Source organism: Lonchura striata, chromosome 3 (assembly GCF_046129695.1).
Source record: "Lonchura striata isolate bLonStr1 chromosome 3, bLonStr1.mat, whole genome shotgun sequence".
In the NCBI taxonomy this organism is placed as follows: Eukaryota; Metazoa; Chordata; class Aves; order Passeriformes; family Estrildidae; genus Lonchura; species Lonchura striata.
The window spans coordinates 47443429-47462504 of NC_134605.1; the positions used below are offsets into that span (position 1 = coordinate 47443429).

Below are 19076 nucleotides of genomic sequence, written 5' to 3' on the forward strand. Positions count from 1 at the left end.
GCTTGGACACCACAAGCACTGGAGCATTTAGAAAAGGATATTCCAGGCACATGACCTATAGGCACTGTCACAGACAGTTTTATATCTGGGATGAGGTTTCAAAGGAGAAGACCTGTCTTTAAGGCTTGGCAGATGTGGGGCATGTGAATAACCAGTGTGGTTGATGCACCACTTGCATTCATGGCCAGCAAATACAAAAAGTAAGCGCAGCTTTTTCAGTGCAAAAAATATTTGTTCCTGAAGGAACTACAGAAGATAATGTGGTTGAATCAGAGGGACATCAGTTAGCATGGAGTCTGTGATGTTGGCTGCAGGAAGCAATAGGTAGCACTGACTCTCGCAGTGATTACTGCTGGTCAAGATGAATCATGACACTTTTTTTACTCTCTAAGTCTTTTTTTATATGAATTGCTATTGCACCAATCATTAACTTTGTGTCATTGTCATGCATTGCTATCATAATCACAGAACACCCACTTATGACCAAGCAGTTCAGAAAATACAAAGAACATGCAGCAGCCACAGCTAGAAAAATTACTGCCTCTCACTGCACTCAATTCAAAAAAGAAGAAAACAATTCTCTTTAAAACATTTTTCATACGTCCAGCAAACTGAGAGCATAAAATACTGAAAATAATGTACATTCTTCTGTGGGAAGAGTGCTGTGATTTTTAAAGTCCACCAGGAGTTAACAGCTTTATAAGTAAATTTGTGTCATTGAGACATATACACCAAGAAAAATTCCCAAGAAAACATGGGGACACACTCCCCATGTGATCAGATTCTGTTATCTCGGATACAAATGCACAAGAATCCCCAAGGCACTTATTACAAACAGGATTATTTTTAGAGAGTTTTCTTTTCCATTATTTATAGTAGTTTGGTTGGCAAATAAAATATATTCCACCGTCCTCATGAAAATGAGGAAGCAAAATTGCCAATGTTGCAAAAGTTCATTTTATACCATTCCTTGTTCCTATTATAATAACTCCCACTCCTAGTGCTCACTTCTCCCCTTTGCAATGGATTTACACAGATAATTATAGAGAACTATCAGTTCAGCCAAACTCTGCTATTAAAAATAAAGAAATACTGACAGATATTAACAAGAAAAAATAGCTCAGAAAAAAACTCTTTCATAAGTGCCTTTTCTTCCCACAACAAGAGAAAAAGCCTCAATGAATGACCTATTTCTTCTCTAGTGACAGAATCTAAATGTAGAATGAAGAGATGGGACTGATGAGAACAGCAGCAAAAACTATCAAAGTCTTTAAAATAAATTGATAAAATGAACAGAAGTATCTGGCTCAAAATAATGGTCAATTTGTGTTTTATGGCAAGTAAAATATTAAATGGCTGAACTGTTAGCCATAGTGTGCCACTTATAATTTAATCATCCTCAGTACCAAAGGAAAAAAGTTGAAAAATATGTCCTTAGGTTTTAGAAAGACATCCAGGGGAAATATGAGGGGGAAAAAAGGATGTACAAAACAGACACCCATAGACAACATTTGGGACTATAATAAAGGGTAGAATGAATGAAAAAAAAAGATAAATGCAACAAAAAAAGGAAGATTCAGGATTACTTTTATTGCTGGATATGCCTCACAATTCTGTGAGTGCTGCTATGTGGAAATTGGGAACATACAAGGTTATAAAAATCTGGTTGACATATTATCTTGGATTCCCAGGGAGCTCTTAGCATGATTCCCTCAAATGTTTTCTAAAGGTATTAAACAGATCATGAGAAAAGCAATAGGTAGAAAGGAGGAAATAAAGGTCAGGCACAGCAGATCAGTTATTACACTAAATAGTGTAATATTACACTGAAATAATAATATTACACTGAAGAGGGGGGTAACCACAGTAACTGTGTTTAGTAGGTCCAAGACTGTTCAGGATAGTCCTAAATTATCTACAGAATGGTGTAAATGATGAAATTACATCAGATATAAAATTTGCTGAAAGTATAACATTACTGAGGTCAGCAAAAAGTGAGTTGTGAGATAATGTAAAACTACATGATACTGATTCATTAAACAATAAAACATCAGTTGAAACTGAATTTTGATAAATGCTAAACATTTTAGATATGAACCTTCCCAATTGTATATGCCCAGTAAGTGCCTGCTAGATAACTGCTGCTGCTGCTGCTCAAGAAAAACTAAAGGTGGTTTTTCTGAGCCCTGACTGCAAAAAAGACTTTTAGGTGCTGGAGTATGTTCAGAGAAAAGCAACAGAGCTGGTGAAGGGTCTGGAGCACAAGTCCTGTAAGGAGCAGCTGAGGGAGCTGGGGGTGTTGAGCCTGGAGAAAAGGAGTCTTAGGGTGACCTTGTCACTCTGTCCAGTTGCTGGAAAGGGGGTTGTAATCAGGTGGGGGTCAGCTTCTTCTTCCAAGTAATGACCAATTGGACAAGTAAATTATCTCAAATTGTGGGAGGGGAGGAGAGGAGAGGAAGAGGGAGAGGGAGAGGGAGAGATATTGCAAAACCAAGCAAGTGCCTAGGGAATATTAATCTGTCTAAGATAGAATTGCAAGCAATGTCCTTGCACAGTGAATGTTGGACTGTCACTGTGCCCCTGTGTGTAGAGCAGTATTTCTCTATATGTGCTAAGGAAACAACCTAAAATACTCCTAAGGTCAATTATTAACAAAATCAAGAGAAAGCCTCACACTAACCAGTCATCAGATACTACATATAACATGTAAATATCAAAACATTTTTGTTTATTTGACTATAAATAGCTGCAGCAGTTGTCGGCAAGATGAAATAGGATTTCACCTGCTTTTATTCAATTAAATTGGCCAGATTTAAAATCTTACTTCCACCTACTTGCATTTTCCATTACTATGTAACACAGTTCTTTGGCAAACAAGGAAGCAGATATCTAATGAAGTCTCTAGACAGTTCTTTAGCTGCTTTTAATTAATTATGCCAGTGTGAATTGGGAATTAGTAAATGTTCTTCCTCTTAAACCTCCAAAACTTGGTGTGATCACAAACGTTCAAAAGGAGGCTGTCAAACAGTAAGAAAATCACATAAATTCCTAGTAACTTTAGTAGAAATTAGATTAAATAATTTATTAAGATGGTCATTATAATTCAACTTATGCAATTTAATTATTCATTTATTTCTAAAAGTTATCAGAATTCTCCTTAAAACAGCATACTTTGCCCTAAATTCATGGGTAAAGATTTCAATTCTGTAATTTAGATTATGTCCTATTTTTTTCTGTGACAGGATGAAAGCAATTCCTCCAAATGGTGCAACAGAACATCTGAAGTTTTTTCCCAATGAAAGTCTTAAAATTAAAGCTTACTGATGTTTCAGCTTCTATCATATTGATCAGGTAATAGTTTTACAAATAACTTTTTATCTCATTAGGCATGTTCAGACTTATTTTTGTAATCAGTGTTTTGTATTCTAATCAGGACTTTATTTCATCCTTTTCTCTCAATAAGACTCTCAAAGACCTCAGTGGAATAAAGTCCATGATGCCTACTGCATTGTATGCTGATTGTTGGTATGTTTCAATTTTTAAAACCTAATTGAGTACCAGACACTGATATACTGAATACTAAAAACAATTCTGAGTATAATCTGGAGATTTTATTATTAAAGGCAATATTATTTCGTGCTAAAATAAATAAATTTGAAGACAGCACCATGGAATCAGGGCTACTATCAAGAAAAACTAAAATTTAAAATATTCAGTTGATGCCTTGCTTTTAATCAGAGATAAGAAATAGAGAGCTGTTTTATACAGAAATGTGTATATCACATAAGTTACAGTTGAATCATAGAATTATAGCACTATGTGGGTTGGAAGACACCTTAAATTTCATCTATTGTCGACCCTGCTGAAATGGTCAGGGACACTTTTCAGTAGGTCAGGCTGTCCAAAGCCAAAAGAGATCCATTTTGAATCAGTATTCTATTGACAATATCAGGCAGGCTGCTCACAGAAACAACATTACAGAACACGTGTATTTTGTCATACCAATAACTTCATTTTTATTTTTACAATCATTTTATTGTACAGAAAATTATGCTAGATGGCAGCAAATTTCATACTTGTCATCTTTACCCATTACTCCAAGATGGACATTTATTTATAAATTAAACAGACAAAATTCATTTCTACTTCCCATGTAATTCAAATGTTTATAAAATTTCTTGATTTCTAGGGTGAAAAAATATAAACTATTTTTATGATAACTTGCAAAATAATGCCTCCTTAAGAAAATCACAAAGGAGGAATTTTATTTAGTCATGCTTAGCATAATGAAACAGTTGCAATACTTTGACCAATCTGGCTATGTGAAGAAAACACTTTGTCACCAATACCATGATAACATACTTCACATCATGATAATGATCTCATACTTTGCATCAATACCAGTCACAAAATTTATATCTTCCCAATAACTGCTCTTTTTTAACCTGATGCCACACTACCAAAAAGATCAGAAGAAATGACTGCTCCATCAAAGAAAATTGAAAATGAGTACTGATGTAACCTACCACCTACCTACAAGTGAGAAAATAAAATGGCCATACTAGGAACATATTAATCACTCTTAAGAATGACTACATGGAAATGAGACTGTTCAAACAGTACAGGCACATTTGTAGAAAAAAGCATCTCATGACAGGTGGCTGTGCAGGTCTGTGTGCTCTTGGAAACACTCCTAACACATGCAGTCTACACAGGATAATAGATTATACTAATTTGGAAGAAACTTCAGTGGAAAAAACATGAAATCTATTAAATCTGATATATCCTATCACAACTGAATTGAAGACATTACACTTCTGTTCACCATTTACAAAATCTCTCTAAAGGCTTTGGGCAAATAAAATGCCCTCTTCACATGAACATTTACTATTGTACTCCTGGAAGTGGAGTGGCCACTCAGGAGTGGCTAGAAGCCCACTGACTTCAACACACAGGTAAGTACCCCTATGCTGCTTATAATCATAGGAAACCTGACCCATACATTTTTTTGCATGAGTATCACTATGTTAATATTATTGGTACTAAAGGAGTGTCTGAAAATTCTGACATTTTCCATTCTCAAACAGAATTTTGTTCTACTTTCTTTTTGTGCATCTGATGTTAAAATAATTATTCCATTGAAATGTTACAGGATCTAACAAGCTTAGATCAAATTCACCCAGTAGAAGCAGGTTGGGAAGTTAGTTACACTAGAATTGACGAAGGTTTGTGAGGTTTCCTATGGAACAATGTGCCTGAATTTCTATCAGACATATGAAAAATGAGAGTCTCTGATGTCCCTGGGTTCCCAGTATGAGAGGTATGATATGTGTGCAGGCAGTATAAATTACTTTTTTTGGGGGTTTGGGTTTGTTTTGGTTTTTTTTTTTAAGTCAAGATAATAAACGGGGAGCATTCTACTCTTGCTCCACTTCCACCGGTTTTGATTAATGCAAAGACTGCAAAGATAAACATGACCTTTTGATTCCCTTTTTTATTCCTTCTCATAAGAGATTCTTTTCTCTGTTAGCAATCTCTGGAAGTGCCTCCCCTTTGCTTGCAGTTCTCTGGTGCTGTTTCCCAAATGGCAATTGTTTAGAACATCTTGTCTGGCTCCTGCTCTTTGCTGGTACCTTTCTGCATATAACTGGGGAAAAGGGCAAAATTGAGAACTGAACAGTTTTTCAAGTAAACTTTCATAAACTCAAATAAAAGCCCTAACATTTTTCTTCTCTTTCCAACAAGTACTGTGTATTCTCAAGGTCATTATTAGTACACCAGCTGCTGGAGAGAGATTTTACTGAAGAGGGAAAATGAAGAAACATAAACAGATGTTGTGCTACTGAGCCTTCCATTTTATTGCACTGGATCAGTGACCACAGTTCACATGGATGCTGATGGGCATCTAGTTACAAATTAGTTACTCCAGTTACATGAAAAGACTATAAATGGTAAGAACTGAAGCTGAAAAATCACAGGAGGGTGTAAAAATCAAGGTAGTCTTTTTCATAACTATAAAACTTAGATTTAGTCATATATATTTTTTACTTCAGTGTAATTCCTGATGTCCAAGTGCAGTGGCAAACTGCTTCAACAGGCTGCCTAAATGAGCTGGAGCAAAGCAATGTGAATGCTGAGGCTGAGCATTCTGGAGCGGCTGCAATGACTCTGCTTAAGCAATCATTAGATAAAGAAGTGTCTACAGCCAAATTCAGCTGGTTTGCAGCCATGAGAAAATTAAATAAGCAACACTCAGGAATAAAGATACTTTAAAGGAACATGAGGATTACGTCTAAATATATTATCTACACTTTAAAGGCATTTTCTGAGACATCTAGATGAAAATTATTCATGGAATGACTTGAAGATGAAATGGGTGCTTGTGAATAACACTGTTTCCTTGTGAAAGACTGGAAAACATACTGTTCCTTCTTCTTTAGGAGACAACAACATGATTTACTCTTAGGATGTTGAATATTAGGGAATAGAGAAATCAAGTGGTTGCTTAAAGGGCATTGAAGAAATCAGTACAAGATCCAAGTACAAGACGGGACTCTTGGGAATTTGAGCTGATACCTTTAAATCAGCTCATTTACTCTTTTTGTTCTATTTTTCCCCACTAAGAATTAAAGGATTTTCAGTATCTGATGTGGTCAGTCTGGTGCATTTCACGTCATTAGTGACCACTTCAAAAAAGAAAAACACAATGTAGAAAAACAGAGTAGATTTTCCACATTAAGAGTAATTGGCAACATCAGTGAAGCATCAGCACTTACCCTGTAATGGTCAATTCAACAACACATGTCTAAGTGCCAAACCACAAGCCCTTATGATTCTGTAAACTCAGTTAATTGCTTCGTTTCAGGTTGAGATCATGCTTATATTTATGCCTGAATAAAACTTCGCCATTAAAAATAACTTGGACAATTTTTGTTGCTTAAAATTTTACAGATGAATTGTAGGCTGAAGCACAAACATTTTTAAAATACATATTGAATAGCAAACAATGTAACAGCAACTGTACATTGTGTTGTGCACAGCTATTCTGGGCACAAGCTCTGCTCCACTGAAATAACTTCAAATCTGGTACAAATTAGCAGAATCCACCTATCATCTCCAGTTTATTTTCTTGATGGAGATCTACTGCAGCAAGCCAAAATCTTTCAAATATTCTACTGAATATTATTTTCCATTTATAAAAAATTTGCATGGTTTTATTGACTGGCAGTTTACAAGTTCCAACTTGTTACTATTTTTTTACTAAATTGCTGTTTCCAGGTGAAAGCTTTACACTTATTAACACACTGAAGTAAATGTTGCTGTCAAACCTTCTTCTGCCTTATGTTCTCCCACTATCCATAATGTTGCCTATTTCATTTCCACTTAAATGGTATTTGAGTTGTATTCCCTTTGCAAAACAAAGGAAAAAATTGCATTTCAAAGTATTACTTTTATATATATAAAGTGTGGTAGCATCACTTTCTTCTTACTAGTTCTGTGTTTTATTAAAGAACAGCTTGACTGTAAGAATTAGATGTTTTCACCCTGGAGAATAGAAGGCTCAGGGTGGAACCTCATCGAATTCTTCCAGTGCTTAGAGGACAGAAATTCTTTTCACAGGGAGCCACACTGACAGGATAGGGGGCAATGAATACAAGTTGCATGGACAGAGGTTTCATCTATTCAAATTTTTTACAGTGAGAACAAACAGTCACTGGATATGGTGGAGTTCCCATCAGTGGCAGTGTTCAGGATGAGACAGGACAGAGTGCTCAGTAATCTCACCCAGGCTTGCCCGTCCATGAAAGTTTGGACCACATGTTCTTCTGATGTTCCTTCTAACCTGTCCCTTCTGTTAATCTCTCTACTTACCCTTAAATCACAATTTACCCGCCTTGCTTGCATGAATAGTTGCACAGCACTAGTAGATGAGGTGTGTAAATAGTACTTTCATTTTTCTGGACAGAGGAGAATGTACTCTTAAAATATGCATTACAATCTACTTTATGTTCTTCCACGTATGTGGCTGATATCAGATTTAGACAGAAATGACAATTTTCAGTGCAAACTAAGGCATTTATTATTTCTGCATGACAAAACTGAGTAGCTTCACAAGTGATTTGTAACAGGACCCTACAGGGCAGGTTTAAAAGACAACTGAGTTAAACCCTAACACTCAGGTAAAAAGCAACCAGAAGACACTGGAAATCCAAATTACAGTGACAACAGATTGCAGAAATTAAGGGCTTTTCCACATGAGGTTCTAGACTGACTTGTCCAAAACTGAAACGAAAAGCAAGACACTTTTGGATTTTGAAAAAACAGAAGTTCTGTCATGTGAAAAAGTCTTGCTCACCATCTGTCAAGTTCACTGTCATCTGGCAATTCTGAGCATTACCCAAAGGAAGTATTTAGAGCTATTTGTTTTCTGAAGTTCAGAATTTAACCAGCTCCAGATAGCTGACTTTGGACTAGGACCAAAATACATTTTTGTTATTGTGGATAGTTTCTTTTCCATCCATGTAATCTGAGAGGATAAAACCCAGATTCAGTTAAATTACTGTGGTGTTTTGGTTACATATGTTAGTAGTTTGTGTGTTTGTTTAATTTTAATTGGATACGAACATAAGGAACCAAGGAGACATGTTTTCTGTTTAGCAGAAGCTTTTTCTATTCCAAATTTTGCAACAAGCAGGTAATCTGAAGGACAGCCTGTTCCAGTATTGCAGATCTGGTTTGACAAATAAATGTTAAGCTTCCATATCAAATAAACGTAGCCTAAAAATCTTTCAAACTCATAAATACAGATAGGCGAGTGTTTTGTAGCCAACAACTGAGAAATACACACTTAGGTCACTTGAAGCCTCCACATTATCTCCAGGAAGCAAGCATATGACACTGTTCAAAGTTAGCTAAAAATGTAGTCATCTCTGTCACATAACATGTCAATATGCTGTGAACCGACTGCTTCCAAATATCAATTCTGTATTGATAGTTCTTTGTTGCTCAAGTCACAGTTTTAAATACAGTGATTTTGCTTTTTGCAATGATCATATTTTGAGTTCTAATTTGACAAAAAAACACATTTTAAAAATAAAGACAAAAATGACCCCCAAAAATGTAAAAAAAAAAAATAATACTGAAAGAAAGCAAGGAAAAGACCCAATTTTTTTATAATCTCTGATCATTTTTAAGGAAGGGTGATTATTTTTCCTCTAACCAAAAGAAAATACAAACCTCTGTAGAATATTTTATTTCTACAATTCAGCATTTCCTACTAGAAATCATTTCTTTATGGAAAATTTCTGATCAGGTAACTAGACTCTTGTAAATCCAGAAAATAAATAATAGCTAAATACAATAACCAAACTGTGCTTCCTGCTGGGCATATAACAAACCAAGGCAGAGTTTGGAACCAAACCCTTACTTTCATGTGCCAATCCAGCTGATCAAGCAATTAAATGTTCTTCCTCATTCCACTGATTTTATTTGTGTTTCATTTTCCATTTAAGATGCTATAGAGAAGTGTCCAAATTGAAGATCAGCTTTTGGTAACAGTATAAGAATGTATTTTATTAGTTCCGTTATTTTTTGTCTATTGAAAAATTCTGTAAGAAAACAGCTTGTATTTAACAAACTCTTTAGCTTAACACTGAGTGAATTCCTCATGCTCATGCACTCAAACACATTTTCTACCAAAGAACTAACATTATCATTCTCATATTGTTTCCCAACACCTGCAGTAATAAAATTTATAATCAAAATCCTCAGAGCGTTATCTAAGGTTTCTAAGATTTTATGTCTGTTTTGCTATTGAAATTGTACTGGTCAAATGTTGTGTCTTGTCACTCCCACCACAGCAGAAAACAAAGTCAGGTTCAATAATTGAGAAAACAAACTAGAATCTGAAGACGAGAAAACAAGAGAAATTACCTGGGTCTTCTATAGATAAGTTCTTCGTTAACCATTGAACAATATCTGAACCTAGGAGCAAAAGAAAAGACATTTATAGATTAGTAAATTTTCTCTCACCATTCTTCAGATCCCTGAGGCAATTCATATTGTTCTTCCATGAAAGAGATCTACATTTTTTTGCACAGTCTGTCTAGGAAGAAGAAGAAAAAAAAAAAACAAAAAAAAAAAAAAAACAAAACAAAAAAAAAAAAAAAACACCAAAAAAACCCACCACTGAAAACTACTTTAGTTTAGTTTCTTTTTTTAGCTTTGTTTTAGCAGTGAAACACAGAAATTTTTTCTTTAAACTAAGACTTATAAAAAGTAATAGAAGTGTATTAAGTGTGCAATAGTAGTCTGCATTTTAAAAATTACACTACCACAAACTCTACATAAAAAAATACTTAATAAATCTAAGTTTCACCCTCCCTGCACCCCTCCACCTAAAAATTAATTTACCAGTAAAGTTGCCTATATATAGACTACCATTGCATCAAATTCCACATCATGGCTAAGCTCTTGACAAAATTAATTTTTCCCTCAGTGCTGAAGTGCTTTCCTTACCACTCCAGTATCCCTTGCTCTCTATCCCTTCATTTACTGCATATCCTTTTCTTTCTATTTAATTTCCTGCCTTATTTTAAGGTCCCATGCTACCTCCTAACACCTTTGATACTAGATTTCTTCCTGCTTTTCACACTGAGTATTCTTCCAACATCACCTCCAAATTCCTAACCCATCTGCTCCTCTCGGGCATGCACTTCTATCACACTTTGCACTTTCTGCCACAAGGCTGAAGTCAGCCTTGTATTTCAGATAGAAAGCTACAATTGAACTTCACCCACTGTGAACAGGATTTGCAAAATAAATGATGAAGCATTGCTGCAGACAGAAAAAACCCAAACCACATTCATAATTTGAGCAACTTGAAATAACCAAACTGGATTAGAGGGGAAATGGGTGAAACAGAGGGATGTTACATGCATGTTTTTCATGTTTCATGATACTCCCAGTTCAGACAAGCAATGTAATAGAGAGAGATGTCACACATTTCCATATAGAACAAATATTTAAGTTGCGAATCCATTTCAAGCATAACAACAAAAACACTTTATAAACCTTAAATCTAAAACAACAATAAAAATCTATACAACTTACACAAATATAAACCAAATAAAAACAATAAAATCTCTTGAATGTACTATAATATATAACATTAGAATGTGGAGCATATTTCCTCTGTCACTTCTTAGATTCAGTTTCTTTCTGTATTTTACATACTGCATAATTTTATTTGCTTTTCTTAAGGCAATGAAAACAGTATCATAAAAAGGCATTTCAGAAAAGAAAGGAAATTCACTTCTCCTTCTAGCTTTCATTTTATTACACTTAGGGAATAGTTTTATCATGTATTTTACAAAACCTCATTGATTATATCATAGCTTTCCATGTGTGCATGCATAACAAACCTGTTTACATAGCAGTAAAAATCTCTAGACACTTAACAAACATGTCCAGAGCAAGCATTTTACAGTGCTATGTTAAATGTCTAAATCTTGAGAGATTTTAAACTGAAGCGGCAGAGTTTCCCATAGTATTTACATGGCTCTATTCCTTAAATGAGGGAATTTACCTTTGCATGTTGTTGGAGGAATACAAAATGTTTCAGACAGATATTCCTACCCCAAAAATATTTTATTTTTTTAAATACAATTTTAATCCTTTTTTTTTATACAAACAAAATTTACAAGGTTGCATTGAAGGAAGAATTTTAGTTTAATATAAGATGAAACTTCATAAACCTCAATGATGCAGTTCCAAGTATAGCTATATTTTTCTGTCAGCTGACTAGAGAAGTTATTCAGCCCTAAATATTTTCCTAAATCTTCAAAGATCAAAGACAAAAATTAGAAAAACAAAATGACATTTTGAATACTGATTTTTAACTTTGTCTTCTTTCAAATCTCTCAGGTACCATATGGGAAGACGTTTTCTGTTCTTTTCATCTCACCTTCAAACACGTTTTCTATTTTGTCTCTTTTGAAAACTTTCTTATAGTGACATGCTGTATTCCTGTATTCATCAGCTCCTGGCCTCACATTTCAGTATACATGGTCTGCATATCAGAAATTTCACCTCCAGTGTCTTTTGGCTTATTATAAACAATAGTGGGAAATTGACTTTCTTGAAAATGGCGCTATCTGACTATGAAAGTTCACTGATGCTCTATTCACATTATACCCTGAAGCCATTGCCCTGGCACTTAAAAGCCTGGACAGAGTTTAAGCCAGCTATTGCAGTCTAGTACAATGATGATTTCAGAGGTCTGACTTTCATGACAAATGAATAAACACTCTCCTTCTAGACGGAAGGCTATTCAAGTGAAACAAACTTGCAAGTAATTTGTCATATGGCAAGTGAGAAATGCATCAGTTCATATTTCTTTGGGAGATCTTTAGGCCAACTCTAGTCCTAAAATAATAAATGTATTAACTTGTAGAGCTTGCTGAGTGTTTTTGTAGCTACAAGTTTTAACATCTAATCAACAATTTTGTTTCCCTTAATTATTCCTGTGCCCTATTCCAAGGTTTATTACTAATGCAAATGTGTTTCTAAAAGCAAAACCATTACTCTAAATTCTTATCTCAAAAAAAAACCAAAAAAAAACCAAAAAAACAAGGCAATTCTTATCTCAAGAAAAAAAAAAAAAACAAAAACAAAAAAAACAAGGCAACAAAACAGTTGAAAACAGGAAAATAATATTTCCTGTGAATGTAGTTCTGGAAAAAAACCTGACCAGTAAATTCATGACAGTTTTCCTACATGGTACTTCACACCTATAGGAACTATGATTCAAGACTATAAACTTCATTATTTGTAAACAAGAACTAATACTTATAGAATGAAAAATATTTAACCTTCAAAGATGATTCTATCTTATCACCAGAAATCTAGCAAAAAGACAAGCTAGTCAGATTATATAAATTTCATGGAAGCCACTGCCTTCTTACTAGACTCACTTGAAAAGGAAAATTTCAATAATTCAAAATAGAAAATGTGTCAGATAATCAGTTTCTGTATACTGTTAATGTGTGATATCAGACCCAGCTATAACATTGTCAAAGCAGATTCTCAAGCTCTCCAGGTCTCCCTGCCTCACTTCCAGAAGGCAGACACATTGGCTATTAGATCTGCAAGGGGCAGAAGACTTCAGTCAAACTGCTGACAATTTTGAAATCCTAGAAAAACATTCAGTTGTCATGCCAATTTCTAAAGCAAATAGAATTGGACAAGGCAAAGCAATAATTTTTAATAATATCTTAAAGCTAGCAAAAGCAGAAAACATTTGAAAAAAAGGTGGTTTTTTAGATATAGAACCTGAAAGTCAAGAGTGAGATTCCTTAAATGCCAGCACTTATCCCAATAAAGGCAATAAAATTCACAAGTTCTAACTCGAGTCCAAAGAAAGACAGACTTTAATCTTTAAAGAAATAGGCAAAAACACATCTGTATTCATCTACAAATGAAAAAGACTCAGTCATGTTCTTTGTGAAATGTACTTGCTGAAGATTCCACAAGTGATTAATATTAAATGAAATGGTCCAAAAATAGCAGCTGCTGAGGCTGTCAGAGCATCCTAAGAAAATATTTTTGAGGAAAGCATGCTCTCTGAACTCTGCAATAGTAATTTCCAAGTCAAATTCTTAAAGGTCAGGGCAATGCTAAGGCTACCTTTCAGAGAAAAATCACCTATTCTAAGCAATGTCCTTACAGCATACATTTTTACAAAGCATGGTTCTGACCTATAGAAAATTTCACAGGAATTAGAAATCAAACTTTTGCTATGCATAGGTGCAATGAGCCATGTAAGCCTTGATCTGACAGGAAAAAAAAAAAAAAAAGATAGGATATTAGTACTGCAAAAGAAAAGCAAAATTCAAAATGCTCTATCTTTTCCAAAATTCAAAAACATATCTAGTGGAAGAAGAGAAAGCTGCAAGAAAGTACATCTTATTAATCAGAATCACAAACCAAGAGACCACTGAGAAACTGAATTCAATTATTTCTTACTTCATAAAGATACAGATTCAACCTTGCAAAGAAAATAGTCTTTTGTTGTTGATATCTTGGTTTAGTAACTGAAACCTATTCTTCTTTTTACTTCTAGACCTCAGAATATTTGCAGATGATGAAGAGGGAAAGCAACAGGGGAAGCTCCCCAGCATTGCTGGTACCAAGAGAGAGGGTTTTGCTGTCAACAATCAAGGCTTTTGCCATCTGAGCTCTCAAGAGCAACATAACCAGGATGGTTACGTTGGCCCAGCACTGGGAAATCTGGGCAGCTGTGCCTGTTTGGTGCCGAGGGGCAGGAGCACATCATCCAGGTGCTCCCTCAAGGGAGCCTCACAGGCGGCTGGCTCAGCTTCAGTGGTTCACCACCACCTAGCCGTGACAGCCTGGAGAATTTTTTGCAGGGCAGCTCACAATACAGAAAACTTATTAAACATGACTCTAAAAATATCACTGTCTAAATTTAAGGCAAGACTATTACTAAATTAGCAAGGAAACAGTACTGTATTTCCATTATTTATTTTTTATATTGAGAGAGGAGGGTATTGGGTCATTTTAACTTTCATGTTCAACACCATCATTTTATGGTAATACATCAGGAAATTAAGTTTAGTCACTGATATAAACTTCAAAATCCTTGATAGTGACTGAAAAAAAATATAATGTACAATTTTATTTCACACCATTGGTTCAGACATTGGAAACACAGAAAGTGGATTAGATGAGCAGGGACATTGTAAAAGCCAGTGGTCTCTCAGGCATTCAGCACTATTTTCAAACAAAAATTGCTGTCTAATGGAGAGGAGAACTCTGCAAGAAAGGCCTTTCATTGGTGAATGGGACAAAAACTATCCATATTCTCCCTGAAGTTTTCACAATCACAGACCATAGCATATATTGCCACAGTTATAACAGCATGGATATTTTCACTTTTTTTTATTTTATCCAAGAAGCACAGTTTGTGTATGAATTCTTCACGTATCTATCTGGAAGAAATCAAGTTACAGGCAGAATATAGTTACAGGCAGAAGGGCAGAGAGAAGAAAAACAATGCCTATATTATATTTGGCTTAAAGTATGGAAAAATATAGTATTATCCAATACCTATATTGAACTATTCAGATTAAATTCTCCCTGTGATTATTACAGCTGAGCAGAGAGGCTTTGCATCACTTTGTAGCAGTGTCCACAGAAAGGTGAAAGAAGGATGCAGGGACTCTTCTCTAAGACTGGGGTTGCAGAAATGCCTGAAGGATCATATATCCTAAATAAATTCTTTCCACCTTATATTTTTAGTTAATTTTTTTTCTTTCTTTTCTGTATTCTTTTGAATTAATGTGAAATAGGATTTATAGATTTAGCTTGGTGGAATCTGTTTATCATGAGTGGCAACAGAGCTGACACTAATAATTTGAATACCCTGCTGATTTCACTTTACATATTTAACTTTTCTGACCTTTACTAATTAAGTGGGTTGATTTAAAAAATAAAAAAAACACTCATCAGAGTGCAAATTGATTAAGGAAATTATTTACATCTCAACTTTCTCACACATTTCTGCCACTTGTTTTTTTTAGAATTGCTGATGAAAACAAATGCAGAAGCTTACTCTTTTGATCTATTATAACTGAGGGTGGACCACACATTTGTTTGAGTTATGTTAAGGAAAACTGTACCCGGGGGCAGATTTAAAAATGTCATCTGAATAATACTAAGAGTAGAAAGAATATGACATATTTTAATGAAACTACTTGAGCACAAAAGTAATTGCAGTTTTCTAGTTTTAAAACAACATAAGCTGAAATATACTTTTTTCCAAAGTGAAGGTAGATACAGGAATTTGCAGAAACAGACCCCTCAAATGAATCATCCTACTGCTTCTGAGTTGGATTCTTTCATTCTCAGCTGTAAGCAGTGCTCAGAATACTCAAGCCTAGAAGGGCAAAAAGGATCTGTAATTCTGGCTAGCCTAACCTTGTGAAGAACAACATGCTGCTTGATACTTTTATGACTTTCTGCTTTAGACAGGAAAATTCATCTACATTCATACCATGAAAGAGCTAACAAAGAAGGCAAAAATCTCTTCCATTTCCACACCAACATGAAATAAATCAGTGGTGCTGACCAACTGATTTCAGCAATGTAAACCCTAGAGTCACACTCTGTCTCATAACCAAGCTTCAGAGCAGAAATCTGGTTTATAAACACTAAAAGGATAATTAAATACAGCTGCGCATCTGTGCCACTCGTTATTCTAAAAGTGGCAATCCACACAGGTCCCTGTGTCCTCCAGCAAAAGTGATTGCTGCATCATTCCAGCAACATTTATCTCTAAAGTTTCCCAAAAGACATCCTATACTTAGATCTCTTCCACATCCACAAATTACCATTTTACAAATGACACTAGCTGTGCATAATTGGCAATATACCAGTAACCACTGATGAAATCCCTGTATCCCAAGGCTCTTACCCCAAGCACTAGAGTTCAGCATCCTGCTGAAGAACATTGCTCCACATGAAACATTTGCAAGACAAGAGTGATGCTGTTTAGAAAAACTAAGTTGCATGAAATACCTGTACAGCCTGTGTACTGCAAAGGAAATTTTATGGTTTTCTTCAAAATGATGTAAAGCCTCATGATCTTGACGAATGATAATAGAGTATCAGTGTGCACATGACATGTAAAATCTTAAAAACTTTCTCTATGTAAAAAATATTTGTGCGGGGGAAAGCCCATAAAATTTAAGTAAAAAACACCATAAAATGTCCTAGAGAAATTCCATTTATGAGAAATCCTCACCGCCTAATAAAAAAAAAAAAAAAACAACAAACCAACCAGAAAAGAAAAGCACACTTCATTTTTAGCTATTGTAGCTATTGTATGCTTTCTTCAAGCAAAACTAAAAACTGAGATAAACAGGGAGGCCAGGATACTTATCAGTGAAACATACTTGATTTCCTGTTCATCAGAAATCTTAAATAATTCTAAAAGAAGATAAGAGATTTCCAACTTTTCTCATCATGATGCCCCTTATTTTTTCTCTCAATCAATTCCTCCCTTTACCTTTCAATAACCTGCAGACATACTTGGGTACTACTAAGAGCAAAACAGCAAAGAATTCAGCTACTCATCATGTTCTCCATCTACCATTACCTTTGGGAACTCAAGCTAAATCACATCCTCCAAAATAGTTCTGGATCCAATGCCAAGTGGAGGGCAGGAAGCTTTAAAACACCATAGCAGAGCATAATGGTGTCCATGCTCTTCCCAGCCACCAGTGTGTACTGTGTAATGAGGCTGTTCTGCAATATCAATGCCCCACCTTGTAGTACCTAGTCACCAGCTTAAAGGACATTTTTTTCCTGTATTTCTCAATGATTATGTAATTTCTTCTTGAAAGTAATGAGAAATGTCACATGGAAGAAAACAGTCTCTACTGTCTGCTAATTACATTCTCTAAATCATGAGGCAGCTCAGACACAGTTGCAGGCATTTGAAGTTGAGTGTCTCCACCTCCGTTTTTAGGCATTCTGGTTGTGTTCCCTTTTAATTCCTTTTGCTGGAGCTGTTGCTCTTTTGTGCTAAATAGCCTGGGAGATGAGAAGAAAAAATAAATTATTTACAGCCCTGCAGGACACCCATGTGGGAAGTTGAGCACCTGGAGTCCCCCCCTCCTGCTGTGCAGTCTGGTTAAAGGGAAGTAGAACAGCACTGGCAAGTGTATCCTGGTGGAGAACACTGCAGGGTATGAATGTAAGAGCAGTCACCCTCAAGAAAAACTGAGAAGGAAATGAATATGCGACTCCTATGCCAAGTTTGAACTCCCATTCCTGAAATAACACATAAAAGGTAGTAACATCATAGTAACATCACTTTTGTCTGTCTTGAACTCTCACTCTGAAAAGTTCATCCAAGATTATTTCAGGAAAACTGACAATGTATTCTTAAGAGAAAAATTTGCTACTTGCCACAAATACTTCATCTAGTCTTGTCTTTGTATCTACTGGATGTTTTACTGTGTCGTGCTGACAACTCTGTATATAGAAAAGGGGTAGATTGATAAGTGTGTTCTTTCTCTCATACACATATCAGTAAGTGCTTGCACAGTGCACTTTGATAATCTTCAGAGCACAGTAAAAGCTGCCTGAGTTTAGCTCTGCCACAATAAACTATTTTGCTTTATTTTTTTACATCAGCAGTTTGAAAGTTGAGTGTAAAACCAAAAATCCTCTAGGTTCAACAAAAAAGCTTTGTGAAACTCTTGACCATGCATCAAGCAATTATGTATCTTTTTCATATTTCTACATTAATATCTCTAAGAAATACAGTCTTTTCCTTCAGAAATGCTTCTTCTAATTCTTGTTATACTGGCCCCCAAAAGACACCCACACACAGATGGCAATGAAAGGAAGTGAGGAGCAGTGTAATTTCTGCTAGACACTTTTAACATTCATGGAGGATGTTCACAGGGGAAAATCCTCAAGTCCTAATTCAGGGGAAATGGGAATAAATATATACGTTATATTAGACTTGATTTGGGATTTTGACTCCAGGAAAAAAGTCACTGGGGACACAGTGACTTGCAGTTTTAACATTTGCCCAGTAACAATGCCAATGTACTTCCTCTCAAAGTGTTCCTACACAATAATAGTTAATTTATACAGTTGGTTTGAAAATGGGTTTTTCCACTGTTGCTATTTCAAAACACTCAGTGACTCATGCTTTTACTGTTCTCTTTACTTAAGACTCTCAAAACTGATGTCCAAAAAAAAATCCCTTTGATCAGAGTCGGTTTCCTGACTAACCCAAACTAGTTATTTTGACAAAAAATACACCTTTTAGAGAGATGTAGTGACACTTAGTACAACAGCACAATGTGATGCTCTGCAGAAACTCCTGAACCACAAGTTTCCCAACAATCTGATCATTACCCAGACATTCTCAGACATATAGAAACTACTCAAACAGGAAGCCTCTTCTCAACAAAAAAAGAAATCCACCATAAAGCAGTTGCACAAAATATGTATCTTCAGAGATACAATCCAGTGTA

General features: G+C 35.3%; 1 protein-coding gene across 7 annotated transcripts in view; it reads right to left on the bottom strand.

The window, feature by feature from the left end:
• RGS7 (regulator of G protein signaling 7) overlaps positions 1 to 19076 on the bottom strand; it is a 227388-nt gene that overhangs the window by 87895 nt on the left and 120417 nt on the right. For all 7 annotated transcript variants that reach the window (XM_031504336.2, XM_021527044.3, XM_021527038.3 and 4 more), the window contains one exon: positions 9934 to 9984. In XM_031504336.2, coding sequence (XP_031360196.1) covers positions 9934 to 9984 — 51 coding nt within the window. The remainder of the gene's footprint in view (positions 1 to 9933; positions 9985 to 19076) is intronic.